The sequence below is a fragment of the Pteronotus mesoamericanus genome, unplaced genomic scaffold (assembly GCF_021234165.1).
Source record: "Pteronotus mesoamericanus isolate MK-2021 breed Mesoamerican mustached bat unplaced genomic scaffold, CSHL_Meso_final contig_130, whole genome shotgun sequence".
Taxonomy (NCBI): domain Eukaryota; kingdom Metazoa; phylum Chordata; class Mammalia; order Chiroptera; family Mormoopidae; genus Pteronotus; species Pteronotus mesoamericanus.
In genome coordinates, this window is record NW_026555060.1 from 72125 (window position 1) to 98152 (window position 26028).

The following is a 26028-nucleotide window of genomic DNA, read 5'->3' on the forward strand; positions in this document are numbered from 1 at the left end:
AAATTAAGAACCGGGTTACCAAATGAATCAGCAATCCCTCTGCTGGGTATTATCTAAGGAATATGAAAACACTAATTCAAGAAGATATATGCGCTCCTATTCTTTGCAGCATTATTTACAATAGACAAACTCTTCAAACAAGTGTTTAAGGACACTTACTTGACCCCAGGGACCAGTTCAAAAGGAGAGGAATATGAACAGCAGCTACTGAGGGGCAGCAATAAAAAAAAAAAATTCTATGCCATCATGGCCAGTCTCAGAGTTCAAAGGATGTCTTAGTGTTGAGTACTACTTTGTGTCACACTGGGAACAGTAGCCCCACGTGAGCCAGGCCCTGAGAAGGGTCTGTAAGCCCCGACTGGAAAGCCAGGAATGCTGGGTGGCAGACAGGACCCGATATTAGCACTAAAGGTTCTAGGGAGAGATCTGGACTAAAGAGTGCATTATATTTACTGAAGCTTGTTCTACTTTATACTGTCCTGATAAGGAAAAACCAAGTGTTTAGCCTCAAAGCAGGGGAAATGATTCCCAAGCCTCTGAACCCTGGCTTAATAATCATCTGGCATCAGTATGTCTAACAGACCCCAACCCAAGGCTGATCTATGTGTTCCTCTTATTGTTATCTATAACCCTCTGATGTGGATTGATAAACTTTGCACGTATGCTGTATACCCCTGCACATATTCTCAGTAAAAGCCACTTCAGAGAAGGGCTTGGGGCATTTTCCACTAGAAGGAATCAGCATCCCCTTTTCCTGACAGACAAATCGTTTCTGGTACAATTTATTTCTTCATCTACGGCAGTTGGGAGGACTCCGCTGGCCTCCCTCACCTTAGTGTATGCAAGGCTTAGCCTCAAAGGTATCAGGCAACCTCTCCCTGGATCTTAGTCATTTGTTGCATTTTGTTTGCAGAGAACAGACTTATCTTAAAGTAAATATAAACAGCTTCCCAGGATATAGTAAAATTATAAAAGTAGGTTTACAATTGTCAGTACATGAAACACAGAGTTTATTTTTGTATTAAATATTTTATTTATTTAATTTTTAGAGAGAGGATAAGGGAGGGAGAAAGAGAGAGGGAGAAACACCAGTGTGCGAGAGAAACAATCAGTTGCCTCTCCCATGGCACTAACTGGGAAACTGGCCCATAACCTAGACGTGTGCCCTGACCAGAAATCAAACTGGTGACCTATCGACTTGCGGGACAACACCAGTCAGAGCTGTTTTTGTATTATTACTTACTAATTATTATACCATTTTCCATGCCAACAACTGTAAACCTACATTTTCCTACCCTGTGTATCAAACATGGAAAGTGAACATTAAGTAGATGTATCGTTAAGATTGTGAGAGCATAAAACTTACTGCAATGTTTAATGTGTTTTTAAAATAATGTGTAGCTGATTAAAATAAGAATATTAAACTTATATTAGAGTACTGCCTTGATAAATGTTTAATATACCAAGTCTTCTAATATCTTATACTGGTAAATAACAATTAATTAATAAATTTACATTTGTAGAATTTAGAGACTAGAAAAATTGGAATAATTTTACAATCAGAGTTCATGGGTTTTTTCTGTAGGAAATTATTTCTTTGATTATACAGAATTATTACTTAAATTATGAATACTAGTAATTTTTAATTATAATGTATTGACATTTAACTTTAAGATTATCAATTTTACTGGTCTTTAAAAATCTTATTAAAATTAGTAAAATAATTTTTCTATAATTTTTAAACTTATTTCTCTTAAATAATTTTTTACCTTTAAGACATTACTGACATTTTCACTTGTTGAAAAAATAATCATTCCATTTATTATCTTTATTGTCTAAGCAAATGCTCACAGTTGTCCCTTGTATATAAAAGGCACATAATATATATTTGTTGATTTAAGGCAAAAAAAAGCATAACGGTTTTGTAGAGCTTGTTATGGACGGAATTATGTACCCCTCTCAAATTTATATGTTGTAGCCCTAACTCCCAATGTGACTATGTTAGGAGAATAGGCCTTTAACAATATATTTAATATTAAATTAGGTCATGAGAGTAGACTCTAATCTTACAAGACTTGTGTCCTTGTAAGAAGAGGAAGAGTCATAAAGCATCTTTTTCTTACCATGGGCATACAGAGAAAAGGTCACAAGAGGACAAAGGGTGAAGGTAAAGATGGCTGTCTACAAGTCAGGGAGGGAAGCCTCACCAGCCCTGCTGATATCTTGATCTTGCACTTGTAGCCTCCTGAATTATAAAAAAAATAAATTACTGTTGCTTATGCCACTGAGTCTTCAGTATCTTGCTATGGAACCTGAGCAGACTGATGCTGAGTTTTCTGGAAACTGTGAACATTACAAAGCAGAATGTCCCATCGTTATTATTTTCAATTTTGGCCTAATCCTAATAACATTGGGTAAGTAGAGAGGCTTATTTTTATTTAACTAGGAAATCATATTTTCATAGCAAACTAATTTTTGAGGCTACTGCCCTGACTCTATGATCTGTTGCAATTTGTGAACTGTATTAGTCTAAGCTCCTTATAACCATGAAATTCCCAAGAAGTTCATCTTTTGTTCTCTCCAGCAATTACCATATCACTGAAGGTTATAAAATTAAAATAGTCATGTCACGAATAGGACTTTTAGAGCTATTAATGTCCCTATGTCAGAAAGTAGGCAAAGAAGAAGACGATAACAGTAAACTGGGACTGGAAAAAAAGGAAGAATGGGACACGCTCACCAGTTAATGCTCTTGTGGAATTCTAGGCTTTTTCTTTAGGCTAAAGAAAACTAGGCTAAGGGGAACAGTAATTTGAAAACAGGAAGAAGGCACAGGAATAAACAGGATTTTCCACTAAGACCTTTGCCAAAGTTGGAAAGATCTATTCCCTTTTTTTCTTCTTTCCTGTTTTACCAAGTTTTTGACAAGAAAATAAACAGCATTTTGTGACCAAAAATATAGCAGCAGCCACACAGGCCAGCAGGAACCCAATCACATCCAAAGAGTGGTACTGGAACCAAGTGAGGTTGTGAGCAGCCGGCCGCAGGTGTTTGGCTCCTTTGTGGCGCATGACAAACTCGATCCAGAAGACTGCTCGATCCAGAGGCTTTACAGGTTGATCATGGTGAATCCTTGATAACCTCATAGCATTCTCTTTATAACTAGAAGGCAAATAAGAAAGAAGGTAAAAAAAAAAAAAAAAGGAAAGACATTAATGAAATTTTGATTGTTAGTTACATGACAAATGTTATTAAAATTGATCTAAGGGCCACAGAATTGTTGTTACATGAACTCTGCTGTTAGCATAGAATTTTAACATGTATAGTGGGGAGCTCATAAAAGAAATACAGTCTTAACAGAATGTAGTTAAATGCAGATATAGAAAAAATCAGAATAAAAGAGTTGTTAATTGAAGCCTAATTTTTCCAAGCAGGAAATGTGGCATTGTATGAACTATACTTTCCAGGAGATTTCTAAGACCCAGATAGTGAATGGCACAAGATTATGGGAAAAGATCCATTAAAAAATCTGTAAGCATAATCTCTAACATTTTGTTGTATGGTGCATAACGCAATTCGTGGTAATCCTTTCAAAAGCAGTAGTACTTACGAAGGATCATTAATGACTGTTCTCAAGGCGTTGAGAAAATCTGCACTTGTCATTGTGTTTATGTTCACCTCCACAGCTGCTCCTTTGGCCTTCATGTGAGCAATGTTATCATACTGATCAGCAAACATGGGAACTCCCACCATAGGGACCCCATGATAAATAGCTTCATAGATCCCATTTGTTCCACCGTGAGTGATAAAAGCTCTGGTTTTCGGATGACCTTGTTTGGGGATAGAATGAGAAGTGGGTGAAAATGTCATAACACGTAAACAGAAATTCAGAGACAAAAGAGGAAAATCTATGGGATAAACTACTGAAGAAGACAGGACTTTCTGTAGGGCACAGCTACCACAGAAAATTGCTATCCCAGGAAAACGAGGCACTAGTTCCCTCTGTGTTGCCTGAAATTCTGATCTGAATTATAGTAAGTTTGAATCTAAAAATTAACCATCAAATCTTTAATTACATCTTTTAAAATTGGAGGTAAAATGAGAAACATTTACAGTTGTTAACTATTTGTTGATAGTAGTTTTTACATCAATGTTAGCTGTTAAAGAATGAATCAACTTGTCCATCAACCAATATACAGCTTTCCCTCCCCCATAGTCTTACCAAGAAGGTCATTCTGGGGTATCCAGTCATAGAGTTGAGTGTTGGCTCCTAATGTGGCTGGTTTCTTTCCTTTGTGTCTCCATAAAACCTGTGGAAGACAGTGCGTATATTTCACTGGATAATGACATTTTAAGGTTGTAGAGTTATGTATAAATCATGCATTTACTCTACTTAAGGTGACAGTTGAGAAGGAAGCATGGAGGTGTACTTTGTAAACACTGAAAGCAATAGTGGGATTGTTTACAACCACCTTTTTAAAAGCATTTGTGGTAGTTGTCTATTAAGTATACTATTATCGTTTTGTCTATTAGCACTTAAGAACTTTTGGGAGTGAAAATATAAGTGAAGAATTAGAAAATAATGTGTATTAGCCTAAGGAATCAGAATTGGGAAGTTAAAATTTTTATAGTCATTATGACTTCTGTATAAATTTATGTCACTGGCATTCCTAGCTCTATCTTCAAATTACTGTTTCTTACAAATATCATTGCCTTAGATTTTCTCTGCTTATTTTTAGGGTAACTGATTATCTTTTTATCTTGCATTTCTTTTTATCTTCTTTTTCTCCCATAAATTCTTTTTATTTAAGTAAGAATAAGATAGTGTTTTTGCTTATATTCCAAAATTCAATGAAGCATTCTGTTTGGTTTTACAACGATCATGTTTATCTTTATATATAATTTTTCTATACTTTTATAGAATTTAACCAAATATACAATTCAAAAGCTCTTAGATTTTTTATAAATAGCAATATATAAAGAGCAGACTCTAGAATGGTGGTAACATTAAAATTAATTGAACATCATAAATTAAGACATACAAATTGCTAGACTATAATATTAAAATTTCTATGGACTTTTAATTCTAGAAAACTCTAATTAAAAAAAACTAAATGAATCTAAGCTTCTACTTCTATGCTCAGCTATGATGAATCAAGTCCTAATACAAACAAAGTTATGGAGGATATTCTTGTGCATGATTTATCTCTACTTTTGTCATTTCAATTTTCCTTTTTCCTGGTCAGGAGTGAATGCACTTCCAAACTATTTTAGGAGTAGTCAGAACAGGCCTTAAGAGTTCATCAAAAGGACACTTAATGTTTTCATCTCTATTTCATTAAAACAAATTATTCTAAAAAGATTTGTTTCCATAATAACAGCAAAATTCATCAGGTAAGGCTCAAATATGCCTAAACTCACTATTTAATGATTTACAAATTTTTATTTAATATGGTACCTGATATGTTAACTGTAAAATGAAATTCAGTTTTTATTTCAAAGGACACCATTAGTTAGTAAGTACCTGCCCAGAAGGGTTAAAGGTATACTAACCTTCTGTGGAATCTGGGCAAGGGCTGAGGCAATAAGATTGGCCTTTTCTTCTGTGATATATTGGATGATTGTTCCTAGAGAAAACACCACAATACCATCTTCACCTGAGCTCTGGACAAATTCTTCTATTTCCTGTAGAGAAAAAAATTTTTTGTATTGCAGACGTACAGCATCAAAGAGAATAAAATAAAATTCACTTACACTTCTAAAATAAAGATTCAAGAGAATTGTCAGAGGCATAGTTAGACTGTTTTTTATCTTTTGACACCTAGAACCATCTAGTCCCTTTTAGAGGAAGTATATAATGCAATATACAGATGAAGTATCATAGAATTGTATACTTGAAGTCTACATAATTTTATATAGATTTCTGTAATAAATTGAGTTTAGATAAATAAATAAATAAAACCCATGGCTTAAATACATAATCATCTATTAGTGAATAGCCATGGAGTCAAATAATTATACAAAAGGATTAGGTGATAAGAATACAGCACTTTTTATGGTTGATGGACACTTACTCACCAGGTTTAAAAACTGAATAGTTTGCAAACTCATAAAAAATTACTTAAAAGAAAGCTTCAAAATATGTCTGAATTAGGCATCTGACAGTTTACATCTAATAAACCATAACTGTGTTGATGTGCCTATTTTTTTATATATGACTTCAAAGGTAATTTTCTCATGTATAGGTCTCCCTTTATTTATAGTGCTAAGCAGATATTTGTTAGAATTGTGGTATACAGTAGTAATGTGTTAGAAAAGGAGATAACATATTTAAACTACTCTCTAATAATAAATTTCTTTTAGGAGACAGTGGCTATGTCTTCCTGATGTATAAAATCCCCATCTCAGGGGACACTAGCTGCATGTTGTTAATTTGAGCCTTAGCACAGAACTGATACATAGTTACCTTCTATAAATTAACACAACTGCCTCACCATTTAGAGTTGTGTAAGGTGACCATGGGAAACTCTAGGTTTGGGGCCAGTCAGATCATGTTCTGTGAGAATGACATCTTCTAGACATGCAGCATGCATTCCTTGTGAAATCTTTTGTGGCAGCTTTGGAGTCACATGTTCCCCAGTTAAAGGCTGTAAATGACCAGAAAAGAGCTGATGTCAAAATTGACAACATCAGCTTCAATAATGTTGGGAGGACATATCTAACACAGCAGAAATTATTTGTTATTATTTTGGTTCACCTTCCCAAACACATGAAGTCTGAATAAAATGTTTATGTGTGTGTGAGCATAAATGCTCATGTGTGAATATTTTTGATTGGAGGACCTCTCATCATTTTTTTTTTGATGTTATAACAGTTTATTTGGAAGGTCATTTTAAAAACAATGTTACAACATTAAAGACAATCTGAGAAAAAACTGCACAGAATACACTCATTAAATAAGCATGGTGATTACATCAAAATAAGTGAAATATGTTTTCTTTTTCAACTCTAGTAATAAGTTGTTATCCTGAAGGCTTTTGTATTTCCAAAAAGGGGGAAAAATTATGCCAACTGAAACTGCCTCTTAATCATGTAAATCTATAGTAGAAACCAATTTTTTCCTAATAAGTCGATTTTAGTCTTCAAACTTTGCCTTGTTTTTTAAAAAAATGTGATGCTAGAAATTCAATGGTATTTTGTGGGTTTTCCTTTGCCAGCACGGCAAGTTCCTGAAATAAGATAGATACATCTGTCTGATCCAGGTAGGCACGAGGTGGCAAAGGTTGGAGATCTGCTTTCTCTTTTGATGGCTTTTCCCCATCAGTATTTTCATTTTCTACTATCTCTCAGCATTATCTGTGAAACCATACTTAAGAGTGAGGATTTTCTGCAATCTGCACATGTCCCTCAAGCATCTGCTCTGGCTCCATGATGGACCCACCAGTCACGGTCTCAGATACCAGTCCATCCCAAGTCTTCCATTCTTAAGACCATTTGCCATGCCACCAACACTCAGAACAAACCGCTTCTACCTCATCATTGCTTTTCAGTCTGTGTATTCAGTGATTTGAGTAAGTCTTCTATAACAACCATCAGCCATGATTGGTATTCATACTGCACAAACTCCTTATCAATAAGTAAGCTGAATTTAGAAGAGGATACATTTCCTCCTTTCATTTTACCTAAGCTGATTTTGTGAAATTTGCAACTTACTGTGTGTGTGTATGTCTGTAAAAGTGGGAATGAGAGGGTGAAAATGAGTTTGGCATGGGAGATTATCTAAAGAGCCATAGAAATTGCCTCCTCTTTTTTTGATTTCTCAAGTTAGATTTTGATTCCTTATACCAAGTCTTAATAGAACTTTATTTGCAGCTATACTTGTAACTTGACTGGTAAGAAAAGGATATTCATGATTCTCAAATGATGTATCATTCATCAGTATACACCTTACCTTAAAATGAATCACGAATTACCCTGGGAACATCATATACCTTTCAAACTTCATAAAGATATTTTGTTAATATTCTCACAGTAGGAGTAAATGAGAGTTTTCCTCTTCAGTCCCTACTGATAGTTCAACACAGTGCCTGTGTAATACTTATGTATTACTTGTTCATTTCTCAGTGCTGTTTCCTTCCAACATCCCTGACACTCCACATTTTTTTTCTTTGAGGACTTAAGGATGTGGTATACAATTATCTTTTTCATTCAAAAAAAAAAAACCCCAACAAACCCTCTCATCGGATTGGAAAGAATCAGGCCAAATTCGGTCTCTCATTTCCATGAACTCTATCCTGATGACCTCCAAACTTTCCTTTACTGTATACTGAGACTGAGACCTGGTATTACCCAAATGACTTCTAAAAACTCATGCTTGCTTCTTTAAGTGAGTAGTTACAATATAGACTCATTCACCTCATGTTTCTTATTTCAGTAGAAGCCATCACTACCAAATAAACATGCAAACTGGAAGTCAAGGAGTCTTCTTTATTGCATTGTCTCATGAAGGCATGTGTATCTCTCTATCATCATGATAAAGGCCCTTGTTGGTAACTTTATTATGCTTGTGAGGAATACTATAGCAGTCTCCTTAGTGATTTTCATAGTTCCAGTTTTCTGTCACTCTTGTAAGTTATCCATACTATAGAAACAATAATATTTTGAGATGTACTTCAATCATGCCAATTTCAGCTTATTTCCTAATTTAATGTCTAAAATACATATATGCACACCCATACACATGTACATACAAGAATTCTTCTGACATGGAAAATAAAAATGGAGTTGACCATCCAAAGATATTTAGCATCATGTCTGTTATTGAGTGTAATCTTTAATGGGAAATCAGGTATCATATCATAAGGTACATAACATTTTTCAATGTTATAATCTTACCTTAGGTAAAGGTTTGGTAGGTTTGCAGTGCAGTCCTCCAACAAATTCAAAATTAGGTAGGTATGGACGAGGAAATTCAAAATCCCAGTATGTTCGAATTAGCCAAATTTCAGCTTTCCCCAGAGTCTCACATAATGTAGTGGGTCTTCCTGGAAAAAAAAAACATTTGTTTAAAGTTGGTTAGAAGGAATTAGACTAAAAGTTAAATGGAAAAATTGTACCACTAATTTGATGGTTAGCAATCAAGGGAAAAATAGGTTTAGGTCTTCTAAAATAATGCAACTTCTAGATCTGAAATGAAAAGGGGCATTAATATAATAACATGGAATAAAAGAAAGAGAAAACAGAAGTAATCACAAAAGAAAGTTAAAAAAAGGAAAAATGGGGTTATTTGTAAGTTTATTTTTTAAGATAAAATGAACCAAGCATTTGACTTCAACTCCAAAGTACTGCACAAAAAAATTTATTACTAATTTTTCTTTCCAATTGAATGGCAGATGATAGATTAAGCCCACAATATCTGCACTAAATCGCCTCTCAATAGTTTCTAGTCTTCCAGTCAAGAATATGTCCATGCCTCCTCCCTCTCCCACCCAACATATTTTAATGTCAGGAGTTCTCATATTATTATAGGATCCCATCAATATCCTATATCCTTATCCTTCTGAGTTATATTTCATCACTTCAATGGATGGGCCACTATTTTTTTTTTCAGCATCGCCATGTTTATTTATTAAGGGGTTCTGAGAAAACCATTCAAAGAACCTATGTGGATATCGTTTTCTCCCTTTTTTAACTTTCTGGCAAATAGGCTGATGACATCATTGCTGCCAGTCTGTAGCATGGAAGACACATTCTCCATAGGAACTTCACAGAGCTGATTCCAGTGCTGTGTTTCATGGTTCAGACAGTGAACAACAGCTTGTCAGATGAGAGCAGCACTCACAGCATGGCCTCTTCTGAGAGAAAGGGATGAGAGGCTATGGGATTCACAGGCTCTCTTTGCCCAGTTTCAATAGAAAGCTGTGAGTTCAGTCATACACACCAAGAAAATTGGAAACTCCCAGACTAATTGCTGCCATTCAAGGGAAAATACCTGCAAATAATCCTGACAGTCTTTGTGTCTGCTAGACCCCATGCAAGGTAGAGAGGACATTGCCACTAGCAGTGCTAGAACCTGCCTTTGCCAACATGATTCTTGTTTCTGCCATATCCAGAGGTGTGGTGACTGCGGCTGTGAATCTACCTGCAAAAGCTCCACAGACAGTTGACTGCCAAGAATCCACCACCTGATCCTGCCTCTAGGACAGGGGGATTTTAAGGACTCCTACAAGGGAAATTGGACCAATGATAAAGTAATCTCTCTCAAAACCATGCTTGCATAGCCTCGATACAGTCCTTGGATGCCTTCTTGATGTAAGATGTTAGATAAAATTTGAAATGTTCTTGAAGAAGCAGAAACCTGTGCCCTCTGCAACCACTTCTCCAGCAGAAGCAGCGAATGTGTGCTTCACAGGCATCAGATATGAAGATGGACCAGCATGCAAAAAACATTTCACATATTCATAGGTGATAATAAAGGCAGCTGTACCAGAGAGGCTATGAACCCAGGACAGTCCATAGTCCCCAGAACACCATTAGCCCTGTAACTCAAGGCTGAACAGAGGCAGGTTACAACCACATGCACCAGGTGCCGCCATCTTGGAGGTGGGCCTTAATGGGCCACTATTTTATTAGTAGGAACTCCCTGAGCAATTCATACTCAGTATGACCTTCTTTCTGGGATGTGTGGTACATAAGTACATACCAGGATTACTGCTCACTACTATAATTTACTGCTGCTTTACTAATGTGTTTTTCAAGGAGACGCATTGAAGGTGTTAATTTTAGGCTTTTATGCAGAAGAATGACTAATTACAAACAACCAAGTCAATAATTTCTGTTTACAAAAAATACATTTTTTGTAACTGAGAGAAAGGGAAGAAAACCGAGGTAAGAATATTTTTTACTTTAGGATTCTAATCAAAGTTTGTGGTAGCATACACCGAGGAAGGAAAGTCTCACTTTCGAGTCATCACTTTTTAATGTTGAAAATATTACCAGCTGTCATATAGTCCAATGGCTATAACTTGATAATAAAGAAACTTTGCCCGAAGACACACACTTTGAAATTGCCAGATTATGTTAGAATTCCAGTTCTTAGCTTCTGATTTAATGTTTATTTGCCCTCTAGATGCTTATTTTTTTGTGACTCAAATCCTGCATAATTACAAACCTTGAGGAGATAGTTTTATTAGTCATTCTCTTATTTCACTTAATCACTTTTCTCCCAAGGTGATTTAGTTTATATGACCTTAGCTTCATTTTAGAAAGACAGAACTTAAAGCAGTTAAAAGAATTTTACATTTAAAGTAATGATTCACAATAATGAGTAGAGATGGGATAAGAAGAGAATGAAAGTGAATTTAAGTATAAAATAAACTAAATAATTTTATAAATCATATTCAAAATGTTACATATGAGGAATTATGGAAATGAAACAGTAAAGTAAAATTGACAAATACCTCTTTTCTTTTAGTCATATAATTTGCATAAAATTGAGTTATATAATCAGAATGGATAATTCTAAATATACTGTATTATGTATAATATATATACACACATACATATATTTAATTAATGGGTTAAATTTTAGCTACCAAATAATTGTTATTATAATATGAACCCATTATGTTAAGCTACCCAATGAGTCAAGTGAGATGGTTTTTAACTTACAGACTCCTTAGGTGTTGCCTGAATGTATAGCCAGTTTAATTTTTGCTACATAGAAGTTGCTTTATTTCTCCTTTCTCCTTTGATAATGCTTCTGTCCTTTTTTTGTCAAGTTGAGATTTTTCAAAGGTCTTTACTCACAATCCAATTATACCAAAATGCAACAGTGACATGTTATAGTTTACAGTTACCACTGACGGTAGACTTGAGCCAAGATTCTTGTATTTTTTACTTAAATCTATAGAGCCTAGCATGTAGTGTGCTCCCAGGCATGAATTACTAATTATAATTAAGTATAATTGATTAATATGATTAATTAATTATAGCAGATCAGTACATTTAAGTTCAAATCATGTCTATATCAAAGGATCTTTGAAGTGGGTTTCTTTGAACATTAGTTCTGTGAAGCAATTAGATAATCAGTGACTTGAGTTAGATAATATATTTAGTGCAGATATGATCCTTTGTTCTTGTCTGTGCGGTTTAAAGACAGTTGAAGTAGAAGCCTATATAATTTGACTGATTCAGATCACAACTGTGTGTATGAAGTTGCAAATCAAAGCATTTTTAAGCAGAAAAGGCAAAAAATTAAAAATAGGTTTAATAGGTATATATCAGTGAAGTTAAAAAATCTTTTCTCTTTAACTGCTCGGGGTACAAAGTCCTTTTCAGTTTTCTAATTACTCTTTTAAGTTTTCGTGCAGCATTCTCCCAAGAAATATTTATAAACCATCCTAGGAATCTTTTTCATGACCAGCCACGACGAACCTGTCCAGATAAGACTTTTGGAAGCTTCACTTAAAGTTTGAGAGGGATAAGAATGGTGGTGAGCTGTTCTAGTAAAAATGGTATAAGAATGAGGGTAATCATCAACAATTATCAAAAATTTTTGTAGCTGATTCAGGTGAATTAAATAATCTCTTTGTTAATAATGATCATATTTTAGTTTATTACTGGTGTCAGGCAAGTAACATCTTACTCTTAAAATAAACATTGTCTTCTCTTTCCCAAGAATAGCTATAACTTCTTCTAATATGGAAACTCAGTGTACTGGACTTATATGTAATATCCGTATAGGGCAAACATGTCATCTTCTAGAGGTTTAACATTTTTTGGTGTATTTTGTATTGTTTTGGGCAGGAATCTAACAAGTATCAAGTAATCTTATGAGAAATGGTTTGGTGACTATAGAGACAGAGTAAACATGGCAAAAGATTCTTTGTTCCCATTTCTACTCAGGTTTTTTGATAACCAGTTGATTAGTGTCACTGGTAGAGTTTTAAGTGGAAGACATATTTTAAAGTGGATTCCTTTCCTCTACTTAGATTTCTAAATTTATTTTGATAACAACTTTAAAATAGAAAACAGAATCTCTTACCTAATGCCTCACTGTAAAACTGATCCCAAACATGAATGTCATAATCCCGGATCCAGAAGTCAAAGAAAACTGAAAGCACTGTGTTTTTAACTCTTTCCAGAAAGGTCATTCGGTCTGTTAGTGACACCATCTGAACAGGAACATAGGAAGGTGGAGCGGGAAGTTTCCCACAGTGCTTCTCCTTCATGCCTCCTACTGATGCTCTTAATGTGAGCACAAACGGGATCGCCAGTAATTCAGCAATCAGCTCTCCACAGGGCAACACAGGGTCTATAAGCATCACGTCGTAGTTGGTTTCCTGGAGCTTCTTCATGAATGTCTGATTATAGACTACACCCTCACAGAGGATTTTTAAAATTTCAGTTGTTTCAATAAAAAAATCCTTCAATTTTATCGTTGATTGCCAGGATGTTAAGTTTGGCAAGACATTAAGAATTAGGTACAGAAACTTGTCGTGTATATTATCCACTGATTCTTTCTGAACTTCTGAAGGCAATACCTCGAAGTTTAGTGGGGAAGTTTTCCTGTTATCAATGAGCTTAGTATGTGGAAAAGTTAACACTGTTACCTCATGTCCTTTCTCTGTGAGCTCCTCCAGAATGACCTCTATATTAAGCCAATGGCTCATGTCACAGGGCCACACCAGGACCTTCCCACAGAATCCACAGCCAGCACTACAGAGTTGCAGCAGCAAAATCGCCAAAGCCCACTTCTCGGATAACATGACAGCAGCTCCGTCACACACTGTTCTGCAGAGGTTTTAGGGTATTTCTGCTGCGTGCAGAGACCAAATGGGAAGTAAGACACATAACAAGTTAAAAATTAACTTAAAAAGGAAAGCGTTCATTCATAATATGCAAGGTTAATGTTTATTGAGGTAATAAAACAGAAATAAAAAGTATCAGAGAAAAACTTTTAACTTCTAGAACTTAAAAATTAAATACATTAGAGATACGTTTATTTTCTAGATTGGCAATAAGGAAAATAAGAACAACAAAAAGAAAACCCTAAAATAAATATTTCATACAAAGAAACACACACACCCATGCACCCCAACATCCATTCCGCTGTGTTTGCAGATGCCAAGTGGTTTAGGTGAAAACATATTGCACATCTTCTTCTCTATGTGAAACAGCAAATAATTTGTTTGGATACACATGGGAAATACTTCGATAACAGTAATATGACTAGTACAGGGTGTTTAGAATTCCAGAACAAAAAAACACAGTCCTCCATGGAATAATTAGACATAGCTTTAGTAAGGTAGATAATATATAAGGTGAGATGAAAGACTTGGTAGGCAGAGTGTGGCAAAAGGACAGATTTCACAACGAATACAGGAAAAAGAAAAATTCATGGATATTTGAAAAGCATTCTGGTGGGAATGGATCATAGATAAAGTTGTGGCAGTAGGTTATAGAAGAAAGTTAAATTGCAATAGGAGATAATAGGTACTGTTGAATGGTTTGGATTTTAATTTAAATAAGTATTATTATCATATGAATCCATTATTTTAAAGAAGGGCAATTGAAAGGTCAAATTTTTTCTTTAGCAAACAATCCTGGCAGCTAAACATAGAATGGCATATTAAGGCAAAAGGTTAAAAGAAGGGTGATTGATTAAAAACATATATTTAGTGACTTAAACATGAGACCCTTATAGCCTGAAACATGGATTGAAAATATCAAATGTCTCTCCTCAGGTGTCTTTAGCCCACTCTGCCCCCGCCTTTGCCTGAGATCAGGCTAAGTGGCTGCAAATAAAAATTTATGTATTGGCCCTTTAAACATTTCTTTGTGTCTCCAGCCTCCTGTCTCTGGCAGAGAGCAACCCTGCCGCTTTTTGCAGCTGGCTGTTTTCTGTGTACTTTTTGGGCTCTGGTGCTGTGGGCCACTTTTGGTTTAGACCCTGCTCTTCTCAGAGGAATCCAACTGGCTGTTTCAATATATCCTTCTGGGGCTGCTGCCTGTGGGTGCCCCCTCCTGCCTTCTCCAGTCTGTACCACACTCTTTACCTGTTAGATTGTGCTAAAGCCGATTCTTCTGTCTCCAAGGTTACAAGGCTCCTCTCTAGCTATTGCTCAGTTGTTTGTTTCAGGTGATTTCTCCACAATTAAGTTGTAATCCCCGGTTTGTCCTGGGATTCTATGAATACCCAGTTCCTTTCAGAGTTGCCAATACTTGATATTACCAATATTTTTAATACTCATTAATCTGATTGTGACAATGATGTTATTTTAATTGTTCCTTTACTATTTGTTAAAACTAAACCTGTATTTGTATATTTCTTACCTATTTCTATTATTTTTAAAAAAGCTTTATATGACTTTTTGATATTCTTTATCCATTTATTGATTAAACATTTGTAGAACTTTCTTCCCCCCATCAAAAAAAAAAAAAAAGAAAAAGAAAAACCACCTATTAACCATGTTTCAGATGTGTGGCAAATACTTTCCCATTCTATTCCTTGTTCTTTTAATTTTTTTATATGTATATTACTATATAGTCTTAAATGTTTAATATAGTCATATTGTCAACATTTACTTTATAGTTTCTGGGTTTGAATATTTTACTTCAGGTCATGACAAATATTAGTTCTATTTTCTTCTAAAACTCCTTAGATTCTACATATTAAGTTTTAACTCACTTGAATATTTCTTGCATAATGTGTGAAATAGGGTTCTGTATTTGTTGTATTTCAAGTAATAGTCGTCCATGCACCTTGTTTGTTGAATAAGCCTTATTTTACCCATTGATTTGAAATATCAACTTAATCGTATATTATATTGTTAGATATATATGTTTGTCTCTAGAATGCTCATTATATTACACTGATCTACTTGATTATTTCTGTTCTGGTGTCATGTTGGTTTAATTGCTGAGACTTTATAATGGTTTTAAAATTTTTAATGTTTTATAATTGACTTTGACATTTAAAAAATAAAATCAATCTGCATTTAAGAAAGAGAAAGAAAGAAAGAAAAGAAAGAAAGAAAGAAAGAAAGAAAGAAAGAAAGAAAGAAAGAAAGAAAGAAAGAAAGAAAGAAAGAAAGAGATGAACTCCTACCTTTTGCGACAACATGGATGGAACTGGATAATATTAAGCTAAGTTAAATAAGCCAGTTGATGAAAGACAAATACCATATGATCTCACCTAGAAGTGGACTCTATTCAACAAAATAAATTAATGGACAAAATAAATCACAGGCACGGAAATGTGGAACAGACTGAAAATGACCAGAGGGGATGGGGAAAGAGGATAATGGTGGAAAGAAGGGGAAGGGACTAGACCAAGAACATGTATGAATGACCCATGGACATGGACAACAGAGTGGAAATTGACTGTGGGAGCTGGGGCTGGGGGTGGGATGGATGGAGGGAAGTAAAGGGGTAAAAACTGAGACAACTGTAATAGAATAAACATGATTTACAAATAAAATAAATTAATCCTCTCAAAAAAAAGAAAATAGTAAATGTGACAAATATAGTTGAAATTTGTAATTAGTGATTAGATCTGAGTCTGAAAACAATGTATAAGAGCAAAGACATATGCTTTTGTGCAAAGATGTAAAGAATATGATTGCTGCCCAAAAGACCAAAATGCTGATGACATCATTAGATAAAAGATACATAAGATTAGCAGAAGGTTTAGGAATCAATATGATCTATCACAGAGGTCTCCAATATCTGGGAACTGGACCGTACAGTAGAAGATGAATAACAGGTGAGAAAAGTTTCATCTGTATTTGCAGCCACTCTCTATCCTTTGCATTACTGCCTGAACTCTGTCTCCTGTCAAATCAGAGGTGGCATTAGGTTCTCAGAGGAGCACAAGCCATACTGTGAACTGTGAGTGTGAGGAATCTAGTTTGCAGGCTCCTTTTGAGAATCTAATGCCTGATGACATTAGGTAGAGCTGAGGCAGTGATGCTAGTGGGGAGTGACTGCAAATACAGATTATCATTAGCAGTGAGTTTTGACTGCACAGAGACCATAATAAATCAGTTGCTTGCAGACGCATATCAAAGCCCTATTAGTGAGTGGCAAGTTACAAGCTGCATCAGGTGTCAGATTTTATAGTGGCAAATGAGTTGATGTATTTCAATTGTTCAGCTACATCTGGCTTTAAGTCAGAATCCGACACTTATTTTAGTCCACAGATAGTCCACCCACTATTTTCTTTACTACTTTTCATCCATGCCTCCTTTCCACACCGCGCACTTGTGTCAGTCAGTTTTGGTAAAGCTCACATGCTAACATATCATGAGGTGAGTTGTATAATTATTTCATTATATATTACAACGTAATAATAATAATATAAATAAAGAGTGTAATAAATATAATGAGTTTGAATTACCCTGAAATCTTCCCCTGCCCTGTCCATGAGAAACTTGTCTTCCACGAAACTAGTTCCTGATGCCAAAAAGTTTCGGGACTGTTGATCTATCACTTTTTTTTTTGAAGTGACATGGTTTAGTAAGACAACCTCATGGAAATATTTATATGCCCCTTGGATATTTAGATTTAGGCAGATGATAATGTTTCAAGATATGAAGTGAGTAATCTTTCATCCATCTACTCATTTGTCTATCCCGCTACATTAATAATATATATACATCAATGTAATTTCTTTTACATTAACACACTCAATAAATAATTTGTACCTCCCACATTATCCAAGTTTTTTCAGAAGAGCTGTAATTCATCATGGGTATGCACACTGCATGAATTTATATTAATAGATGAATTCTGGGGAAGAGAAAAATTTTTTTCATCGTGCATCACTTACGTGAGATGACTTTGTAAGAATTGTGGTTCATTGTGTGGTTTGTGTGTGTGCATGTGTGAAAGTGAGAGTAGAAGAATAAATATGATATTACAGACTGGGAGATTATTTAGAGAGTCAAGAAAAAATGTCATATCTAATTCTGTATGTCTAATAAATATTGATTCATTATATCCTATAACATCTCTCAGTAGAGGCTGAATAGCACATATAACTTGACTGAAATAAAAAGGATATTTAGTATCTTAAATAAAATTTCAAACATCAATACTCATTTTTACTATAAAAAGAAATCAAGTGCTCCTCTAGAAACACTTTACCTCGCAACATTCTTAGAAGAGATTTTGCTCATATTCCTATAACCCAAATAAAAGATAGTCTTTTCCTCAGTCCTTATTGATTGCTGAGTATAATATTATTACAGTATTTATCTATAACTGTCTTTTCTTCTACTATTGTTTCCTTCCAAAATCCATTACACTTCACATTTCTTTGAAGACTTAGAACGTGTTATGCAATTATCTTTATTACTTAAAAAGTAATTGGCCATTATGCTGGTAAAGAATTAACCCAATGTTTGGGTCTTTCATTTCCATGGTCTCCTTTACGCTGTTGATCCTTAATCTATTTCTTTTGCTGTTTGCTGAGATTGAGACCTTGTATAACCCAAATCACTTCTTTCTTAAAATAATATTTTTTATTCTTCAGTTACAGTTAACATACAATATATTAGTTTCAGATTTACAATAGAGTGATTAAACATTTATAGAACTTACAGAATGATCACCCTGATAATTATAGTACCCATCTGACACCATACATAGTTATTAAAATATGATTGACTATATTTCAAGTGACTTCTAAAACTTTCCACCTAAATATTACTTTGAATTTCTTGAAATAAATAAATCTGAAAAATAACACATTCATCTTACAGAAGTTGTCCCTCTAAATTGTTTCCTATTTAAGTCAAAGCCATCAATATTTAAATAACCCACAAGATAGAAGTCCAGTAGTCCACCTTAATTCCTCCTCTTCCCTGAACACTTCTTTTACTTACGAGACCTTTGAATTTATCTGAGAGTGTTTCATGCAAGGATCTTTGTCTCTCTACCATAATGGTAAATGCTTTTGTTCTGATCTCAGTCATGCTTGTTAGGATTACTAAAACAGCCTCCTTAATGATCTGCATGGTCCTACTTTTCTATGTCTATAATCCATTATCTAACTTTAATCCCAGTGGTATTTTAAAGATGTTACTTCATTCATGCCATACTTCAGCTAAAATTCTTGATGTTATGTCCATATGAGCTAATGATGCTATGAAGATCTTCTGTGATGTGGAAAATGGCTTTGGAGAGGCAAACTAAAATTTGCAGTAGCCTGTCACTGTTAAGAGGTTGTGTTCTTTAAAAGAATGTCATAAGGTGTCATATCATAAGGGATATTAAAAGCTCCACCACAGTAAGTAGAATTTTGATAGGTTTGCAGTGAAATCTTACAAAAGACTGAAAAGTATGTAAATATAGTTGAGGAATTTAATGTCCCAATATGTTCAGAGTAGTCAAATTTTTACTTTTTCCAAGTCTCACATAATTCAGTGGGTCTCCTTAAAGAAAACAAAGAAGACTCAAATGAATCCAAATAACATGTAAGTTAAAATGGAGGAAATTTTACCATTAACTTATTGATAAAGCTATTAAGGGAAAAATAAGTTTAGGTCTTCTAGAATAATTATGGCTTATAGATGTAAAAATAAAGGGGACATTAATAATAGGACAGAAAGAGGGGTAGAAAGAGAGGAAAAAGAAGGGAAAGAAGGAAGGAAGGAAAGAAGAAAGAAGAATATGGGAAAAATAAGAAAGAGGGAAAGGAAGATGGAGTAAGGTAGAGGAGAATAGAGAAAAGATAGTTATATGTTATTGTATTTTCACTATAAGAAGGTCAACCAAAAATTTAACCACAACTCCAAACCACTGATGAATTTAAAGCACATCCCCCCACCAATTAAATTTAAAATGATGAATTAGTCCCACCATATTTTGCAACAAATCAATTATTTTACAGTGCTGTAAGAGATGTTTTTCTGTCTTCATCTTGTTATATGGTCTCTGGTTGACTCATATGCTTGAAAGATTTTTGCCCATTTTATCCTCCTAAGTCAAATCTCATCACATCTCTTGATGGGCCACTAAATTTGTAGCAAGAATTCAAGGAGTATTTTACACTGACGACCACCACCCTTTCAGGATGTTAGGGACACATGCACATGCTACAACTGCTCTACTGTCTTTAATTTATGTCTCTTGAAGGGAAACAAATAGTAGGTATTAATTTTAGGATTAAGTACTTGCAAATTACCAGGTCAAACATTTATATGGACAAAAATATTCTTTTCAACTGAACTAAAGAGAAAACTCACATGAAAATTCTTTTCTCTTTAGGATTCTAATCAAAGTTGGTGTGACCTATAACCCAGGTTAGAACATTTCCTCTTAGAATCATCAAGTTTTAGGCTTCAGAGTTATGTCTGAGGTCAGACAGTTCCATGCTTCTAATTTGATAACAAAATTTTTTCCTGAGAACACTCACTATGATATTGTCAGTGACTGATGAGAACCCCAACTCTCAGCTTCTTAGCCAATGTGTTTACACTGTCTTGAGGCCTTGTTTTATGTGCTTCACATTCTGCCTTGACTACCAAACCCATAGGTGATTTTGATTTCTAAGACATTTAGGCCACATTGTAGGAATGACTAAGCTTATAGCATTTACCAACATTTTATATTTAAAGGGGTAATTCACAATAATAAATATTAACATATCCAGTAAAAGAGAATGAAATTGAATGAAAGCTTATGAAAGTTAATAATTACATAAGATTTATTTGAAATGCATCCCTGAGGTATTGTGGATCAAAAGAGTGAATTATAAGTGCCTATTAATCATTTCCTTTAGCTATTATTTGCTTACAATTGATTTATAAATACAATGCACTAATCTATAAAAGTAGTTAATAATCGGTATCTTATTCATTATGATATGCCAAGTGTATATTTTCATTTAATGACTATATTTTCTAAGATCACACAGTAATTTAAATGAAATTGTTTTAATTTCAAAGAATTTTTGGAATTAGCCTAAGCACATGGTGAAATGTTTTGCTATAAATGAGGCAAAAGGCAAGGGGAAAAGGGACTTCAGTGGTTAGCAATTACTAATATTTCAGATATCAGCTATTAGGTAGATGGATATCTAGAGACAACTTCTACTAGACTTTTTAGGTGTGACCATGTTACTAGGTTCTTGTCAAAAACAGGTGAGCACTCTTTGTACAGTGTCTTGATCACTTGATGACTTAAACCGGAAAATATTCTCCACAGCCTTAATATCATGAGTTAGATTATAGGTACCCTTACCTAAATAAATAGGCAAGAACAACATCCTAAGCTATGAAAGGACATCAAAGTAATGAATCGGTTCTTTTATACATGGGTGAAATCTTCAGTAGAGATTTCTTCCTTCCATAAGACATTTATATTAGAAATACACTGCTCTGTGACATGAAGCATGATAGTTGACCTCTCATTTTACTGAAGCTTATGCTGCAGAGTCTCATTTTACTCCAAGTGAGAGATTAAGGTACTTTCAACCAGGGAAAACCCATGAAGATGAAGAGTAGGGTACAAATTCTAGATATACAGGGTGGGGCAAAAGGAGCTTTACAGTTGTGAGTATGCAAAACACATTTTATTCTTTTATTATTATTTACTAATTATTGTGTTATTTTCCATATGAACAACTATAAACTACTTTTACTCCACCCTTTATTGTATAGCAATGCTGACAGATATTATTGGACAATTGTAAAAGAAAATAGATAAATGATGAATGTTTTTAACCTGGGAACCTGGAAAGACTGACTTGACTTTTAACTGATATAGGGACAATTTCAGGAGAACTGGTTCGGGTGAGGTAAAGCAGGAGATCACTTTCAAATATCAAATGCTTAAAATACATGTGAGCTCTGATTAGTGTGGCTCTGTTGATTGGGTGTCATCCTGTCCTGCAAAGTGAGAGGTCGCCAGTTCCCTTCCCTGTTAGGACACATGCTAGAGGCAACCAATTGACATTTCTCTCTCACATCAATGTTTGTTTCCCTCTGTTTCTCTCTCCCTCCCCCTCTCCAAAAATAAATAAATGAAATATTAAAATAAATAAAATAGCTCTGGCTGGTGTGGCTCTATGGATTGAGTGCCAGCCTGTGAACCAAATGGTCACCAGTTTGATTTCCAGTCTAGGGCACATGCCTGGGTTGAGGGCCAGGTCCCAGTAGGGGGCATTCAAGAGGCAACCACACATTGATGTTTCCCTCTCTTTCTCCCTCTTTCCCCCCCTCTAAAATAAATAAATAAAATCTTTAAAAATAAATAAATAAATAAAAATTATATGAAAAAATGTGAACATCCTAACATAGATAAAGAGATAGCAGAGATAGCAGTTGGACTTTTAAGTCTGGAGTACAGTATACATAAACATAAGAAAGGTAAATTTTTTAGTAATTGTCATACAAATAATTATTAAAACCATTTAATTGGGTGAGACCAAAAGAATAAGGTTGAAAACAAAGGTCATAAGCAAAGAAAACTGGTCCAATTCAAACCTAGATGCACATAAGCTTGAATGTGGTGTGGTCGTAATACATTTGAACATTCTTATATTGTTAAGTAATATGGTAAAGAAATAATCTTGATTTTTAAAAATGTTACTAAAATAAAAGAAATACGTTTGAATGTTTTCAATCAGAAGAAAAATGAAATAAAAAAACTTCATAAAAATAATTAAAATTTCAACTTTTGAAAATATAATAAAAAATAAAAATAAAAAACAGAAATAGAAACAGATAAAATTATCATAAAAACAATATATATCAGTTATCCTAGCAAATAAAATGTAAAAGATAATTTGTCAGGTAGAAGATAATTTGTAGAATTTATTTGCACATTCTGTAATGAACATATTCAAGAAGATATACATTTATGTTTTCATGATAGTTATTTTTAAATTGGATGTAATTTTTAATGTACCATATTAAAATGAATAAGAATTGCAAAGTTATCAGTAGCCCAATGTATCTTATTTATTTATCTCCTTAATTATACATTGAATACTGAAGTTAAATCTTTAGTTAGACATGTCATTAGGTTTATAAAAGGAAAAGAAAGTTTAATTTTTAATATATTTTTTAAATTAATGCAAAGCTGATTTAAACATGAACATTTGCTTTAATTAAGTTTTGCATTGACAAATTATTACTATAAAGTTTTTGTTCAAGGAGATCTGCTAATATCTTATTTTCTTGTGATAACAATTAATTGATGAATTTAAACTTGTAGATAATAGAGACTAAAAAATAATATAATGATCTTACATTCCAAGTTAATCGGTATTTTTTTGACAGAAAACTAAACCTTTGATTACAATGATTATAGGTTATGAGCATTAGCAACTTTTAAATTATAATGAATTAACACTTAATTTTAAGTTGATTAATTGTACTGTTAATTAAAAATTTCATAAAATTAATAATTTTTTTCTATATGTCATATTATTTTCTCTAAAACTGAGCTGTTTACCTTAAACATATTGCTACATTCTCTGCCCTTGAGAAAAATAATGACTTAATAGGTCTCTTTTGTTTGAAGCTAATATCCAGGGCTTTGCACTAAAGGCTCCCAAGAATACTTGTTGACTAAAGGTGGAACCTAAGTCACGATAATGTATATGTTCAATGGAAATTTGTAGACCTGTCCCAGTAAAATTAGGCAAGCAGAAGGGCTTAAATTTATGAAAAAAATCAATATTATTTTTATAACATACTAATCTATGTTTCCCTGATTTGTATGTTCTAGGGGACTCCTGAGAATTTTATTCTTTTGTGTTGTGTTCCTTACATCCATCTAATTTAGCTCACATTTTGTTTGTTCTCCAGAACTTAGCATATTGTTAGTCAACATATCACTTAGGGTTAAAAATAAACAAAATTTTGATATTGTGCATAGAATATACATAAAACTATTAGTGTTCCTGAGTCAGGAAAAGTGAGAGGAAGAGGGTAAAGCTATCTGGCAAAAGACAAAGGAAGAATGGGACATAAACACTAGTTAATGGTATTGTCCAATTCTGGGCTTTATTTGTAGACTAAATTAGAAAAAAATGAGAATTTTGAAAATATGATATATTTTCATCAGGTCTCTGTGGCTAAATTGTAAAAGATTGCCCATACAGGCCTTTATCACACTTGAAACAATCTATTCCCTCTTTTTTTTCTTTCCTCTTTTACCAAATTTTCGACAAGAAAATAAACAGCATTTTGTGACCAGAAATAGAGCAGCTGCCCCACAGGCCAGCAGGAACCCAATCACATCCAAAGAGTGGTACTGGAACCAGGTGAGGTTGTGAGCCGCTGGCCGCAGGTGTTTGGCTCCTCTGTGGCGCATGACAAACTCGATCCAAAAAACGGCTCGATCCAGGGGCTTTACAGGCTGATCATGGTGAATCCTTGATAATCTCATAGCATTCTCTTTATAACTGTAAACAAAGACATAGACAAAAATCAGAGCTTTTGTTTTCATTGAAGGTAAATATGTAAAACCTTTGCGTAGCATATTATATTGTGCAAAAGCCATAGACTTGCTGAGAATATATTTAATTCTTGCTGTGATGTGAACTTTGCTATTGTACAGCATTTTAAGAGTTGTAAAGGAGAGACTGTGGAAGAAATATATTTTTGACAAAATGTGGTCAAATATAAACATATATAAAAGGAATGAAGTTAATTTTTCAAGAAGGAACCTTAATATTGTTTGAAGTATGATTTTAACAATTGTTCTAAGACCAAGATTGTGTCTAACCCCTATTGCAGGAAAATATCCTTTAAAAAGTCTATAAGCATGGACCCTAATGTCTAACTAGTAAATAACGGCAGGCCGGGGAAACTGGTAGTTAACATCGATGAGTCATTTTTGCAATGTCTAGGATTCCTTCATTGCACACACTTAAGTTTTTGTGATAGAAAAGACATTGTCTATGTTGGCAATGTCAAAATTGGATAAAGTATTAGGGTAATTTCAGAAATGGAAAGGAGATGGAATTTGAGTTTTTGAGGTAATATAAATATTTTTCTAGAATTTGAGCCCCAAACTATTGTGGCATCACAGTGGTCATAGTTATAGATCTAATATCTCTAATGGTCTCTCAGACAACAATGGGCGTAGGTATATATTTGAAAGGCAGTTTATGTCTTCACTTGACATCTGGTAGTTGAGATGGAATTAGCACATATATTTTGGGGGGCAGGTTTGCGATAGAAATAAGTCCAGGAGACTCAGAGAGTCCCAAACAAGTTGGACCCAAACAGGCCTAAACTGAGACACATCATAATTAAAATTACAAAGCTTAAAGACAAGGGAAAAAAATCCTAAAAACCACAAGAGAAAAGCAGATAGTTACATACAAGGGAGCACCAATTAGACTGTCATCTGATTACTCAACAGAAACATTTCAGGCCAGAAGGGAGTGGTGAGAAATATTCAAAGCGAAGAAAAGCAAGAACTTACAACTAAGGCTACTTTATCCAGCTAGGTTATCATTTAAAATTGAGGAGAAATAAGGATCTTTCCAGACAAGAAAGAGCTAAAGGAGTTTGTTAACACCAAACCAGTACTGCAACAAATGCTAAAAGGTTTGCTTTAAGAAGAAGAAGAAAAAGAAAAAAAAAATAAGAAGAAAATAGTCTAACCATAAAATGGCAATAAATACATATCTACTAATAATCACCTTGAATGTAAATGGCTTAAGTTCTCTAATCGAAAGGCATAGGGTAGCTGAATTGATAAGAAAACAAGACCCATATACATGCTGTCTCCAAGAGACCCATCTCAGGTCAAAATATACACACAGACTACAAGTAAAGGGATGAAGAAAGATATGTCATGCAAATGCAAAGGAAAAAAAGCTGGGGTAGAAATACTTACAGTAACAAAATAAACTTTAAAACCAAGGCTATATTAAGAAACATAAAAGGCCACTACATAGTTGGTAAAGGGAACAATCCAATGAGAAGATATAATCCTAGTAAACATTTATGCACCCAATATAAGAACACCTGAATATGTGAAGGAAATCTTGATGGACAT

General features: G+C 34.1%; 2 protein-coding genes and 2 pseudogenes across 5 annotated transcripts in view; all 4 read right to left on the reverse strand.

The window, feature by feature from the left end:
* Positions 1-1775: 1775 nt before the first annotated feature.
* Positions 1776-13802, reverse strand: LOC129084929 (UDP-glucuronosyltransferase 2A3-like). Its single transcript, XM_054591248.1, has 6 exons — positions 13046-13802; positions 8896-9044; positions 5554-5685; positions 4223-4310; positions 3611-3830; positions 1776-3162 (listed from the first exon to the last, which is right to left on the reverse strand). The coding sequence occupies exons 1-6, from the start codon at positions 13767-13769 to the stop codon at positions 2883-2885; spliced, it is 1593 nt and encodes a 530-aa protein (XP_054447223.1). The 5' UTR covers positions 13770-13802; the 3' UTR covers positions 1776-2882.
* LOC129084935 (protein dpy-30 homolog) lies at positions 7136-7430 on the reverse strand (annotated as a pseudogene).
* LOC129084915 (S-adenosylmethionine mitochondrial carrier protein-like) lies at positions 9885-10595 on the reverse strand (annotated as a pseudogene).
* Positions 13803-24141: 10339 nt separating the features above from the next.
* Positions 24142-26028, reverse strand: part of LOC129083658 (UDP-glucuronosyltransferase 2A1-like) — a 53310-nt gene continuing 51423 nt past the window's right edge. For all 4 annotated transcript variants that reach the window (XM_054589545.1, XM_054589536.1, XM_054589564.1 and 1 more), the window contains one exon: positions 24142-24421. In XM_054589545.1, the coding sequence (XP_054445520.1) occupies positions 24142-24421 (280 nt within the window). The remainder of the gene's footprint in view (positions 24422-26028) is intronic.

Excerpts from the sequence above, each read along its gene's own strand:
- LOC129084929 (XM_054591248.1), bottom strand. The coding sequence starts at position 13,769 with ATGTTATCCGAGAAGTGGGCTTTGGCGATTTTGCTGCTGCAACTCTGT. Across the intron at positions 5,686-8,895 it reads CTACCAAACCTTTACCTAAG|GAAATAGAAGAATTTGTCCA; the intron begins GTAAGATTATAA and ends TTTTCTCTACAG. Across the intron at positions 4,311-5,553 it reads TTGCCCAGATTCCACAGAAG|GTTTTATGGAGACACAAAGG; the intron begins GTTAGTATACCT and ends TGTCTTCCACAG.